This window comes from Musca autumnalis, unplaced genomic scaffold, assembly GCF_047663935.1.
Source record: "Musca autumnalis isolate F117 unplaced genomic scaffold, ASM4766393v1 scaffold_2, whole genome shotgun sequence".
NCBI lineage: Eukaryota > Metazoa > Arthropoda > Insecta > Diptera > Muscidae > Musca > Musca autumnalis.
The window spans coordinates 23673687-23688736 of NW_027411755.1; the positions used below are offsets into that span (position 1 = coordinate 23673687).

Consider the following 15050-nt stretch of genomic DNA (forward strand, 5'->3'; position numbering starts at 1 on the left):
CAGCACCATATTTGTTAAAATTCATGCATTTTAGGTGTCGCTGTACACCTATTCAGCAATATTACCGTGAACACACCGAAGAACATGTTTGTGTACGTTTGGTTAATGTAGCCAGTATGTTTGGAAAATGTGGCTTAAAACTGTACAAAAGTTTAAAGTATACTAAAACTTGTAAACATATATTTTTTTATTTTGATATTTTTTATAAGAAAATATTTGAATAATTAACAATTGAATGTTTTCAAAATTTAAACATCCACATTAAATCGCAGAACTTAAAAAAAAATTCTCAAAATACTTTTTACAGAATGTTCAAATTTATTTATAAATTGCATCACAAACGTCAATGCCCGCTAACAAATTCTACAGCGCAGATCATGTTTTTTATTTGCTTCTTTCCAAGTGATATTTATTCAATGTGTGTAAAACCGGATCAGCTTTTGAATGCATTTATTTATTTTGTTTCTGAACGTGTCAGTAGTACGTGGTTACTTCAAAATTTCACACGTCCACACGCAACAGTTGATGTGTGTTTGTCAAAAGTAATTAAATGTTTAAATCCCAACCAGAAAGAAATTAACTCACTCCGTTTATTACGTCTTATTTATTTATATACAAATAATAAAAACAAATCATAGCGATCTCTAATCGTAAAAGTAAGTCGATTTATGTAGAAAAAAACATAAAAATGTAGATAAAATAAAATAAAATAATGTAGATAAAATAATAAACTTTATTTCAATTTTACTTTTCATAAAAAACAAACAAAAATATAAATATAACACTTATAAATATGTAAGATATAAAATGCTTCGGATAATTTAAGACAGGTTATTGGCTGGAGTAGAATTTTTGGACTGCAGTATATACTTGTTATGTATTTATATGAAATAAAATTCAAATTTTGTTGTTTGAAATAATTAAAAAAAAAAATAATAATAAAATTTTATCAGTGTGTAATCCAATTGATTTCTGATCCGGGGCAGAGAAAACTTTAGTTTCGGATGCAAGCACAGATTCTCATCAGTTTCCTTATTCTTGTATAACCAGAAACAACTGCCGACTCTGTGAAGATCATCAAAAGGTATTTATTTATATTGTCGATTTTATTGCTGTTTAAGCATTTAAAATAGATTTTGCAGTAATTCAGGGTTATTTTTTCAGTTTCTACTGAAGCTAAATAGAAGCTTCAATTAATAAAAGGTAGAACATTGGTGGCGTCGTTTTTATTGCGATAGCTGATACAATTTTGTTTTTCCAAAATAGTCTGGCTTAACCCCATTGTTGTTGTTTTATTATTTTAAAACAACTAATTTTTTAGCGGGAAAAGTTTGGCATTGTTCGCCAAGGGGTGAGGCAGGGGTTTTAAATTTAGAAGAAAATTGAGGATCGTCGATTTATTTGATTTTAAATATTTTTTATAATCGTGTATTTTTTTAACACACTATTTTGTATTTTTTAGAAATATTATTTTCAATAAGCGTGGTTTTTTCAGAATATTTTTCACTAATCGTTGATTTTTAAAAAAAATATTTATTTATTTATTTATTTATTTCAAATATTTATTATAATAAAAAATTAATTAAATAAAAAATCTAAGGCTATCGGCTAAATTTTAAGAAATATTTTTTTCTATAATCGTTGATTTTTGATAATTGTGGATATTTTAAAAAATATTTTTTTTGGAATCGTTGATTTTTAAAAAAAAAAAAATATTTTTTTGATTATCTCTGTTTTTATTTAAAAAAGAATATTTATTTAAATAATCGTGCATTTAAAAAAATATTTTATAAACAATCGGCTATTTTCAAAAAAATATTTTTTTCAATAGTCGTGGATTTAAACAAAAATATTTTTTTCAATAATGGTGGATTGTCAAGAGTCGTAGTATCGTACTATCTCGTCGAAGACTTAAAACTGTTGTAATTAATCGTAGTTTAATACAAAAAAAATGTTCAAGAAAATCGAACAGTACAATCATTGATAAAAATTGATTTTAAATTTAAAATCGCGAAAATTTCATCCAAGATCACTGTGCAATTTTTTTTTTAATTTATTATTAAATAGGTGATAAAACAGGAAAAAATACAAAAAAAAAAAAGATTTTTTCAAATTGGACCAATATTAGAGAAGTTATGAATGAGCATTTCTTTGCATAAAGTCTTTACAGAAATAAACTTTTTCAAGACGGTCAGTAAAACAAACCGAAAGGAAATCAAAAACTCATCTTGAAAAAGTGTACGATTTCACTTAGAAATCCCCATATATATTTTTCTATAATGGCTGATTTTTGAAAAAATATTATATTAAATAATTGTGGATTTTTTAAAAAAGTTTTTTTTCTGTAATCGTTGATTTTCTTTTAAAAAAATATTTTTTCTATAATCGTTGTTTTTTTTTTTAAATTATTATTTAAATAATCATGGATTTAAAAAAATATTTTATAAATAATCGGCATTTTTAAAACCTATTTTTTAATAATTGAGGATTTAAAAAAAAAAATTCTTCAATAGTGGTGGGTTTTTTAAAAAATATTTTTCCTATAATCGTGGACTTCTTAACAAATATTTTTTCAATAATGGTGGAAAAATATTTTTTCTGTAATCGTTGATTTTGTAAAAAAATATTTTTTTCTATAATCGTGTTTTTTTTAAATATTTATTGAGTTTTTTCAAATAATAAATGTGTATTTAAAAAAATATTTTATAAATAATCGGGGATTTTTAAAACATATTTTTTTAATAATTGTGAATTTTTTAAAAAAATATTTTTTTCAATAATTGTGGATTTTTTTAAAAAAAATATTTTTTCAATAATCGTGGATTTTTTTAAAAAAATATTTTTTTCAATAATTGTGGATTTTTTAAAAAAAAAATATTTTTTTAATAATCGTGAATTTTTTTAAAAAAATATTTTTTCAATAATCGTGGATTTTTTAATTTTTTTTTTTCAATAATGGTAGATTTTCAAAGAAATTATATTTCAATAATCGTGGATTTTTAAATTTTTTCCAATTATAGTGGATTTTTAAGTTTTTCTTTCAATCAGAGTGGATTTTTAATCAATATTTTCAATAATCGTGGTTTTTTTAAAAAAAATATTTTTTCAAGACGTGGTTTTTTTAAAAAGTATTTGTACATATATCTAGAATTTTTAAAGTTTTTTTTTCAAACATAGCGGATTTTTAATCAATATTTTCAATAACCATGTTTTTTCAATACGTAGTTTTTTAAAAAATATTTTTTTTCAATAATCTAGGATTTTTAAATTTTTTTTTTCAATCATTGTGAATTTTTTAAAAAAATCTTTTTTTTAAAAATATTTTTTCAATAATCGTGAATTGTTAAAGAATTTTTTATTTTCAATAATCGTAGAACTTTTAAAAAAATGTTTTCATTAATCCAGGACTTCTTAAATTGTTTTCAATAATAGTGGATTTAAAAAGAAAATCTTCTTCAATAAAATTGCATTTTTTAAAAAAAAATTTTCAATAAAAGTGGATTTTTTATAAAAAAAAAACAATCAGGAAAAGTGGATGTTTTAAAAATAAACTTTTTCAATTAACATGGATTTAAAAAAAATATTTTTAATAAACCTTGAATTTTTATAGAAATCATTTTCAATAAAAGTTGTCATAAACCTGGATCTTTCAATAAATTGTATTCAATAATAGTGGATTTCATAAAAAAAAAATTTTTTTCAATAATCGTGGATTTTTTAATTTTCTTTCAATAATCGTGGACCTTCTTCTCAAATTATTTTTTGTAATAATCGTTGATGTTTTTAATTTTTGTTTTTCAAAATAGTGAGGCTTAATCCCATAGTCGTTGTTTTAATATTTTATTAAAATAACTTCAATTTATAAGTGGGAAATAATTGGCGATGTTAAGCAAGGGGTAAGCAGGGAAGACTATAGTTTCAGATCTCGCCACAGATCTTCATCGGGTCCCTTGTTTCTTGTTTCTTGTTTTTCAACAAGAAACTTTTTATGCCCAAGTGTCAATTGCTCGCTCAAATAGATACGTATCCAAAGCAACACTCTGATCGAGAATTTCTTTGGCACGACCTAAACTCGAACAGCACTAGTAAACAAAACCAAATCTTTTCCACTGCTATGCGTTTGTTGAGTCTCTAGTCTAACTAGTTTGTTGGTATTGCTAACAACAGCAATAAACCAAACTTTCGACGGTGCCCGGTCTCACAATTAGGAGGGTTGGCGTTTTTTATTTGGGATGGCTTAATTAAGCCTGACTATTTTGAAAAACAAAATAGAAGTCATCGTCACAAATAAAAAACGCCAACCCTCCTAAGTTTTTAATTTTTTTTTTTAAATAATCGAGGATTTTCTTTTTTTTTTTGTAATAATCGTGGATAATAATTGCTGTTTTATTTTTAAAATATTTATATAAATAATTGTGGATTAACAAGTAAAATAGTGTCAGTCTTTTTCGACAGATATATACCCTCAGCCAATGTGAAGTGAAACTTTCACCTACGGACAGATCGAATATATTTAAGGTCTCTTCAGAATTTTGTGGCACTTTTTGGACATTTGAACTTGCCGACAAAAAAGTGGATTAGGAATTAACTGCACTAAGACACAAATGTTGAACCTTTGTGGGGGAGGTACCCTTAGGGAGGACCGATATGGGCCATTTTAGAAGTTAAACTAAATTTTGACAAAATATTAGGAGATCCAAAATTTGGACCAAATTGGTTGCCCCATTCAGCATTTTAGTGAATTTTTTTAAATATTGGGGAGAAGTACCGGAAGTTGTAGAGAGGTAATAGCCCATGAAACTAAGTTTGGACGAAATCGGTTGAACAGTTCGAGAGTTATCGTGCTCTCCGGCAGCCACATATGGCGACATAGGGATTTTTTACACCGGGCTGTTTGCCTAAGAAATATGGAGGTAGCGAATGCAAATCGCTTCAACAAAAATCAAAGTGATTCGAGAGCAGGTCTTAAAGTGAATTTATCCGAAATTGTGTGTGAGAGGTACCAGAAGAAGTAGACAAATAGTCCATATTCGAACCTGATCTATATCTGGTAGATATATTAGGATGTGCAAAGTATGGATTACATCGGTCACTCCCTTCAAAAGTTATCGTGCGCACAATTTGTCGGAACATTTTTGAACTTTTGTGGGGGAGGTACCGGAAGAAGTGGACCGATATAGCCCATCTTCGAAATTAAACTAAGTTTGGACAAAATATTACGAAAGCCAACTTTTGGATCGATTTTTTAAATATTTTCTTTTTTAATAATCGTTGATGTTTTTTTATTTTTTTTTTTTATAATCGAGGATTTTTTTTAAATTATTTTTTGTAATAATCGTGAATTTTTTTAAAAATATTTTTTCAATAATCGTGGATTAAAAAATGGTTTTGGTAAAACACGTGGATTTTTGAATTTTTTCCAATATTCGTCGATATTTAAATAAAAAATACTTTATCAATAATGGTGATTAAAAAAATATTTTTTAATAATCGTTAATTAAAAAAAATATTTTTGTTTCATTTGTTCGGCTTAAGGACAGAAAATTAAAAACAGAAAATTTCAATCATCTTTAATTTTTAAAAAAATATTTTGAAATTGGAATTTAAATAATATTTCTTTAATAATCGTGGTTTTTTAAAATATATTTTTTAATAATCGTGGATTTTTTAAAATATATTTTTTAATAATCGTGGATTTTTAAAAATTGTGGATTTTTTAAAATATATTTTTTAATAATCGTGGATTTTTTAAAATATATTTTTTAATTAATCGTGGATTTTTTAAAATATATTTTTTAATAATCGTGGATTTTTTAAAATATATTTTTTAATAATAGTGGATTTTTTAAAATATATTTTTTAATAATAGTGGATTTTTTAAAATATATTTTTTAATAATCGTGGATTTTTTTAAATATATTTTTTAATAATTGTGGATTTTTTAAAATATATTTTTTAATAATCGTGGATTTTTTAAAATATATTTTTTAATAATCGTGTTTTTTTTTAATATATTTTTTAATAATCGTGTTTTTTTTTTTAAATATATTTTTTAATAATCGTGGATTGTTTAAAAAATTATTTTTTAATAATCTTGAATTTTTTAAAAGTATTTTTTCCTTAACATAGGATTTTTTAAAATTTGTTTTCCTTAATATAAGATTTTTTTAATATTTTCAAAAATCGTCGATTTTTAAAGAATTTTTTTTTTCAATAATCGTCGATCTTTAAGGAAAAAATGTCAATAATCGTCGATCTTTTAAGAAAAAAATTCAATAATCCTCGATTTTTAAAGAAAAAAATTTTTCAATAATCGTTTTTTTTTTCAATATTATAATTATTATTTACAATTACAATTTTTGAACGTTGACATTTCTAAGAACATTTTCTTCTATCATTTTTAGGCCAAGGCGAATGGTATCTTACTGAATTTCTTTCTACACCAAAATTTCTTATCAGCATCTACGAAAAATCTCCACCGAATACCATATCTTATCAGAAACTACATGGATATAAAGATAGACAATAGATAGGCGGATTTATGGTGAGCATAACTAAGCAGACTGACGTAAATGTAGTTTAAATTTGCTGGCGATTAGTTTCTACACACGTTTCAAGGTATAAAGTTAGTTCCTCTAAGAAAATCTCCAGAAAATTCATTACAAAATGAATTTTTGGATGATCATTGTATGGACATTACTGTCCTCCTTGCTGAGTTACCTAAAAGTGAAATATAACTACTGGGATCTGCAAAGTGTGAAGCAGCTGAAACCCCATTTTCTGGTGGGACATTTGGGTAAATTGAAGAGCATAAGCCATCGTGAGATTCTTAAGGAGGTCTATGATAGCTTCAAATCAAGTGCCAAATTGGCCGGGTTCTACATCTATACCAAACCGGTGGCTGTGATTTTGGATTTGGATCTGGTAAAGTCTGTGTTGATTAAAGATTTCAACTTTTTTGCGAGTCGCATGTCATACAAAAATGAAAAAGATATTATAGCCCAACATCTTTTCAACCTGGAGGCACCATTGTGGAAACCATTGAGAAGTAAGTTAACCCCAGCCTTTACATCGGGTAAAACACAATTTATTTTACCCAGCATTAAAATGGTGGCCGAAGAATTTGGCCAGACCTATGAGCGCAGCATAGAAGAAAGTGAATCTCTCAATGTGCACGATTTAAATGCCCGTTTTACGGTGGATGTCATAAGCAATTGTCTTTTTGGCTTTCAATGTCACAGCCTCAAAAATCCCGAGGATGAATTTCGTCAAATCAGCAAGCTTATATTGGGTAGAACTGACTTCGGCATAAAATCGTATCTCTTCAAGACAACTTATGTTGAGTTTATGAAATTTTTCGGTACCAAACGCTTTCCTCAATTTATAGAGGATTTCTTCAAACGTGTGGTACGTGAGGGGTTTTTGGAACGTGAAAAGAGCGGCTTAGTGCGCAACGACTTCGTAGATGTTTTAATTGAGCTGAGGAAATCGGGAGAATTGAATTTGGACAATGATCAGATAGCGGCACAATTCTTTATATTTTTCCTTGCTGGATTTGAGACATCATCGACAGCCATGAGTCATCTGCTATTCGAATTGGCCAAGAATGAGGAAGTCCAGGAGAAATTGAGGAAACACATTGTTGAAACTCTCAAGAAACATAACAATGAGTTAAGCTATGAAGCTTTGATGGATATGAAATATTTGGATCAGGCCATAACAGGTAAGTTAGACAACACTCCACCTCTCTATAATTTAGACTAAATATCCACTCTCTTATATTACAGAAACTCTTCGCATGTATCCAGCTTTTGCCTATTTGCAACGTGTCGCCCTCGAGGATTATAAGGTGCCGGGTACAGAAATTACCATAGAGAAAAACACCGATATATTCATACCCATCAAATGCATACACTATGACCCGGAAATCTATGAAAATCCCCATGAATTTAAGCCGGAACGTTTTAATCCCTCCGAAATAACAAAACGTCATCCCCAATCATTCTTGGGTTTCGGTGATGGTCCCAGAAATTGCATTGGCATGCGTTTCGGTCGCATTCAAATAAAAATCGGCCTTGTCACATTGCTGACGAAATTCAAATTTTCACAGTCGCCACAGACATGCAAGGAGATTGAATTTTCCAATCACAGTATGGTCCTGATTCCTAGTAAGCCGATTTACTTGAAGGTAGAGAAGTTGTGAGGAGAGTTAGGAGATTTTTCTAAATAAAACTCGAAATTATGATAATTAAATGAGAACAACAAGTGCATTAATGTGAACTCCCGAAATTATTAATAAAATAAGTACAGGCCAGCTTTGTCGTCAGTTTAATATTCTCAGCATATGACGAATATAAGAAGTTTTTGTTCTTTGTGTGCATTTTTATAGTTGTCATTAGACGTTTTGGCAACCACAAGGACATCCGATGCTAGTTTTAAAAATATCTAGTTGCACATTTTTAGATTTTGTCCATCTAAATTTTGTCGGTATATGTCCACGTCATGATATAGCCCCCATTGAAAGGTACCTCCCGATTTTCGGTATGGCTGAAATTTGGTATTTAGTTTTCATTGGGCGTTTTAAACATCCCATCTGAAATTTATCGGTATAGGTCCACGTCCTCATATAGCCCCCATAAGCGATACCTCCCGGTTTTCGATATTTTGAAGGTTGTGACCTCAACTGAAATGGCTAAAATTTGGTATTTCGTCTGCGCTGCAAGATGGTTCAGAAATGGATTGTCCTGGCCAAAAATCAAAATTTTGCTTTGTCAAAGATATTTAATATCTATATGGGATTCGATAGTAAACATATTGAAAGTAAAGAAACCAAAAAATTATGTCCAAATATTGGAAGGAGTGGGGTGCCCCTAAAGACGAACATTTTCCCCATTTTTGGGAAATACGTAATTTTTGCAAATATCTGGAGAAAGAAGTAGCTATTTCTCGGAATCAATAACAGATAGTGTGTTCATTGTTTTTTGTAAGGTAGATAGGATTGTGGCCTTTAATCCTTTTAACAAATTACCGTAGCGTTTACACAACATGAGATATTTTACTTTTCCACAGGTACTAAATTTTATGAAATTCCAAATTTAGTGGACTAGAACTTTTGTGTAAGCACATGGAACAATGTTCTGTTTTCACAGGAAGATACCGGAGAGTCTCTTCTTTCAGGCCATATATACTTTTGTACAAGTTCCGTTGAAATTACATGGATAAAAATGTGTGTTTTTTTCATACCATTTTCCATATGAATTCCAGCTTTTTTACTATAGTTTGGGAATTCCCGATTTTTTTCCATTCCCGGGAAATCAGGAACAAAAATTTCTCATTCTTGGGAACCCGGGAATTCCCGGGACTATGAGAAATCGAGTTCGTGGGGCATAGACGTGACAGAGAGCAAACAAAAAGGAAATAAATACTGCTTATATTTATAGTTGTATCATTAGTTATCTCTTTGGAACAATATTAACGACGATGCGCCAAAATCTCGAAAAACCAATACATTTTATATGGCAGCTGGTCAAGCCAATCAATTCTTCCTGACTAATTTGCGGAGATTATTTAAATTGCTGTTTCCCACGACCATTCTCGCAAAGGCTTCCTTCATATCAAAGTTTGCTGTGCGACTCTTTTTTTAGGTCAATGATATGGGGCGTTCTTTTTATGGTTCGAAGGGCGTGTCGATCATAGAATAAAGGATTTTTACAAGGTTGACATATTGTGTACAAAGCTTCACAATTGTACATTTTTGATTGCAGGTGTTTTTGGTATTTTTTATTTAACATGGACGCGCACTCGGGTATTTCAAAAAACCAATCATGGGATTAAAGTACTCGCGATTAGGCATAATTTGAAATGTATATTGACTATGTAGCCCACACAGCATCACAGTAATCTACTGCCAAAGGCTAAAATTTAGTGCGATATTTTTTCTAAAAAACCTATTTTTTGGGTACGGTATTTACAATATCCTTTTGTGTGTGCTGGTACCCCGCGATATTTTAGTTTTTCGGCGGTCCGCATCATATAAATCACAGATCGTGAAAATCCATCCACTAGAACGACGGAAACAGCTACTGGAAAAATTGAAAAATTTGCGACAAATGTTTTTGAAAATATCGCGGACTAATTCGCGTTCTATGTGGATCGTTTCCATTTCAATGAAGAAACTGACACAACACTCGCGTTTTGCGAAAACAGCGGCTTAAAAGATTTAGTGACATGGGAACAGTATCCGATTTATCCCAAATACTGTGCGAAAAGATCGATGTATTTTTTCACGGTTTATAGTGAAATCGGATGCGCATAAAAAGTGTATGCACTTTGTGCAAAATAAAAGCGTTATACAGTTGTAGAGATGACTATGTGGAGGAATTACATCCACTAAGTCTAGTCCTTCTCCTAACAAACACTTCACGTGTCCTACTGAAATCCCTACCCGCCCCTCCATACGTGATACCCATATTGACTAAATTTCTAATGTCATCATAGTACCGGCATTCCGTCAGTATATGCCGCCAGTCCTCAGTCATCCCACACCCACACAAATCAGTCCCGGAGAGGCCACTTGCATATAAAAATGCATTTAGAGAGCCATGCCCCGTCAGTAAGAATTCCAGACTCATGCTAAAGCCAAAGTCTGGGCGGTCCAGTACGAACGTAGCGTCACGAATAAATTCGTACGTCACCCTCTCTTTGTCACTGTCCGTCCACCTAGTCCGCCACCTAAGAGCATCACGCTCCCGAAGGGTTGCACTGCGCCGCCTAACATCCCCATCCACCAGATCAGAAGGCCCGAGCCAATCATCCTCAGACAGTTGCAAGCAACGCTTCAGCTTGTACAGAACAGTCCTACATCTCGCTTCCAGGTCAAAGGGCAGGGCGCCAAGTAGCACCTGCATTGCGTCCGTAGACACAGTGCGACACACTGGCAGACATGCTAACATGACCACTCGTTGACACGACAAGAGCTTCCTACGCCCAACAGCAGATTCTGCTGCGGCACACCATACAGGTGCACCATATGTTGCACAGGTAACAAAGAGTCCACCATATATGGTGCGCATGGAACGTTGGCTCAAACCCCAGTCAGTCCGCAAGACCCTTCTAACCATACCAGCTACAGCAGTTAACTTGTCCTTCAAACGATCAAAGTGCGGCAGGAAATTGATTCTCTCGGCCATCGTTATCCCAAGGTACTTGACCTGCTTGACATACCGTATGCCGTGGTCACCAAATCGAACGTGGGGAGGTCGACTGTGTGCTAATTTGCCTTTCAGCAGCATTAGCTCAGTCTTCTCCTTAGACACCTCAACACCCAGTCGGTCACTCCAGACCCCCACGATGCCCATGGCCTCCTCAGTACGACGTTCCAGTTCGACACGAGTCTCACCATCAATCATAATGAGGAGATCATCAGCATACGCACAGATCTTGATAGTGGTCGCTAACTCCCGCAGCAGAGAATCCATCATGAGGTTCCAAATAAATGGACCACAGATAGACCCCTGAGGGGCGCCTCGCACCACATCTGACCCGACCGTCTCATTGGCTCCCACGAAACAAGCTCTTTGTCCACTGAAATAACTTGACCAGAGAATAAACTCACGACACCTGATCACAGACAGCTTAGCGAGCACGCTATCCCACGAAAGGAAGCCAAATGTACCCTTAAAGTCAACAAATATGCCTAAGACATTTTTGGCATTTGACCCGCTCAGACTGTTCTGCACATGCATCCACGCTTCTACCCTCGACAAAGCCGAACTGATGCGTTGAAGGACTCACGCCGCGGCACTCACCAAGCCTTGCCACCATAATCCTCTCCAGCACTTTTCCAAGCACTGGGAGAAGGCATTATGCCCCGATACGAGCGAGGATTACTCCTTACCCGATCAGGCGACTTGAGGAGCACCACGACGCGAGCTTCCATCCACGCACGCGGGAAGTACCCCTGGTTAATGCAACCACCAAGAACGGACTCAATATACTCAGGCATGACCTTCCAGATGGCTTTATACAGCCTTCCGGTCATACCGTCGATACCTGGCGATTTTCTACTTCTAATCCGGCAGATACTGTCCGCATCTTCGTTACGCTCCAAGTCCGGAGGCTCACCCAACTCCCACACAAGCGGGGAAGGTAAATGAGTCTCCGACCTTGGGAAGAAAGACCCCAGCAAAATCCCTACTTTTCCCGCCCAGTCCGAGGCTGTCGACGTGGAGACGCAACGCCTGTAGGTCAACCTGACGCTTAGACCCACCATGTCGGCACACACGGTATATCTTTCCCCAGGGATCATCCCAATTGTCCTGTATAAATCTTCTCCAATCGTCTTCTTTACTCCTAGATAGTTCGTCCTTGTACGTCCTAAGAGCAGTAAGGAACTCACTTTACACTGAGCCAGATCTTCCGCATTGGTTCGTCTTCCATTTGGAAACGATTCCTCAGGCGCGCAAATACCCTCCGCATCAGACCCAGCTCACGGGTCCACCATTTGACCTTAATTGGCTTCACCTGACGGCGTCTGCCAAGGAGTACGTCATTGACGCTTCTCATCCACTCATTCAACTTGCTGACCTGATCTAACGTCAGTGCCCTGAAGTCGACTCCAAATTGTCTGAAACGAATTTCGTTCAGACATACTTGGGGTCTAAACCCGTTATTTCGATGAGGCACATTTTTGGTTGTATAAACGTGTATACAGCCTCGTTAGCATAAAGGCTGGTTTTTAAGTTCAGTCTTATTACAGCTACTGAGAAATAAACTTGTTTTTTTGTTTAAAATAAAAATATTAACAAGTATTTTATTTTAAAATTTATCATCCTGAGTTGAATCTTTTGAATGACAGAAAGTCTACGTTAAATCAAGCAACGAGATATGTCGATAGTAAAAACACTTTTTAACACGTTATCCATTACGGGACTTAAATACAAACGTTGATATTTCTAAGAAGATTTCCTATTGTTTTGAGTCCAATGTGGTGAATGCTATCTTTCAGAACTTTCCTATACCAAAATTCGTATCAACGAAAAAAATCTCCATCGAACAACATATCTTATCAGAACTTCATGGATATAGTAATGGTAAACAATTGATAAGTGACTTTATGGTGAGCATAACTAAGCAGTCTTACATGAATGTAATTTCCATTGGCTGGCGATTACTATCTACACAAATTTCAAAGCAAGAAGTTGGACTGTTAATCTCTCAACAAGAAAAAATCCAAAGGAAATTCATAACAAAATGAATTTTTGGATGATCATAGTGTGGACCTTACTGTCCTCCTTGCTGAGTTACCTAAAAGTGAAATATAACTACTGGGATCTGCAAGGTGTGAAGCAGCTGAAACCCCATTTCCTAGTGGGGCATTTGGGTAAATTGAAGAGCATAAGCCATCGTGAGATTCTTAAGGAGGTTTATGACAGCTTTAAATCTAGTGCCAAATTGGCCGGATTTTACATTTACACCAAACCGGTGGCTGTGATCTTGGATTTGGATCTGGTAAAGTCTGTGTTGATTAAAGATTTCAACTTTTTCGCCAGTCGCATGTTATACAAAAATGAAAAAGATATTATAGCCCAACATCTTTTCAACCTGGAGGCACCATTGTGGAAACCATTGAGAGCTAAACTCTCTCCAGCTTTTACATCGGGTAAACTGCAATTTATATTTCCCAGCATTAAGCAGGTGGCTGATGAATTTGCCGAAACCTATGAGCGCAGCTTAGAGGAAAGTGAAACTCTCAATGTCCACGATTTGAATGGCCGCTATACGGTGGATGTCATCAGTAATTGTCTGTTTGGCTTTCAGTGTCACAGCCTTAAAAATCCCGAGGAGGAATTTCGTCAAATCGGCAAGCTTATATTGGGTAGAACCGATTTCGGCATAAAATCGTATCTCTTCAAAACAACTTATGTTGAGTTTATGAAATTCTTTGGTACCAAACGCTTTCCCCAAGTTATAGAGGATTTCTTTAGGCGTGTGGTGAGTGAGGGTTTTTTGGAACGTGAAAAGAGCGGCCTGATGCGCAACGACTTCGTAGATGTTTTGGTAGAGCTGAGGAAATCGGGAGAATTGAATTTGGACAATGATCAGATAGCGGCACAATTTTTTATATTTTTCATTGCTGGATTTGAGACCTCATCGACAGCCATGAGTCATCTGTTATTCGAATTGGCCAGGAATGAGGAAGTACAAGAGAAATTGAGGAAGCATATTACGGAAACACTCAAGCAGCATAATAATGAGTTAAGCTATGAAGCTTTAATGGATATGAAATATTTGGATCAGGCAATAACGGGTAAGTTAAACAAACGCTACCCTACATACGTACAACCATCCTCTTATATTACAGAAACTCTTCGCATGTATCCAGCCGTGGCCTATTTGCAACGTGTTGCCCTCGAAGATTATAAGGTGCCTGGTACAGAAATTACCATCGAGAAGAACACGAACATATTCATACCCATCAAATGCATCCACCATGACCCGGATATCTATGAAAATCCCCATGAATTTAAGCCGGAACGTTTTAATACCTCCGAAGTATCGAAACGTCATCCCCAATCATTCTTGGGTTTCGGTGATGGCCCAAGAAATTGCATTGGCTTGCGTTTTGGCCGCATGCAAACAAAAATCGGTCTTGTCACATTGCTAACGAAATTCAAATTTTTACAGTCGACACAGACGTGCAAGGACATTGAATTTTCCAATCACAGTGTTATAATGATACCTAATAAGCCTATTTACCTGAAAGTGGAGAAGTTTTAATAAAATTTTCAATTAAGATAAATAAAAACATATTTTTTCACTCCGAAATTAAACAAGACATAATTTTAGTACGGTTGCAATGACGTATCTGACCTCTTGCAAATCTGTTCGCATTCCATAAAATCGGAATTAAAATATTAAAAGTTTGTTCCCTTTTTTATAAAATGGTAATTAAAATATTAAAAGTTTCAATGTGTGGCATAAAAATTTCTACAGGTCGCATTTTTTGCCAATCCGAGGAAATGTGAAATATGTACTAAAATTGAAACCCA

The 15050-nt window shown here is 33.6% G+C and overlaps 1 protein-coding gene across 1 annotated transcript; it reads left to right on the forward strand.

The window, feature by feature from the left end:
- Positions 1-449: 449 nt before the first annotated feature.
- Positions 450-14778, forward strand: LOC141392084 (uncharacterized). The gene is made up of 6 exons (XM_073965041.1): positions 450-656; positions 6405-7723; positions 7788-8202; positions 12029-12147; positions 13136-14308; positions 14363-14778. The coding sequence occupies exons 2-6, from the start codon at positions 6667-6669 to the stop codon at positions 14776-14778; spliced, it is 3180 nt and encodes a 1059-aa protein (XP_073821142.1). The 5' UTR covers positions 450-656; positions 6405-6666.
- The last annotated feature ends 272 nt before the right edge of the window (positions 14779-15050 follow it).

Excerpts from the sequence above, each read along its gene's own strand:
- LOC141392084 (XM_073965041.1), top strand. The coding sequence starts at position 6,667 with ATGAATTTTTGGATGATCATTGTATGGACATTACTGTCCTCCTTGCTG. Across the intron at positions 8,203-12,028 it reads TTGAAGGTAGAGAAGTTGTG|CCTTCCGGTCATACCGTCGA; the intron begins AGGAGAGTTAGG and ends GGCTTTATACAG. Across the intron at positions 12,148-13,135 it reads CTCCCACACAAGCGGGGAAG|TCTTACATGAATGTAATTTC; the intron begins GTAAATGAGTCT and ends ATAACTAAGCAG.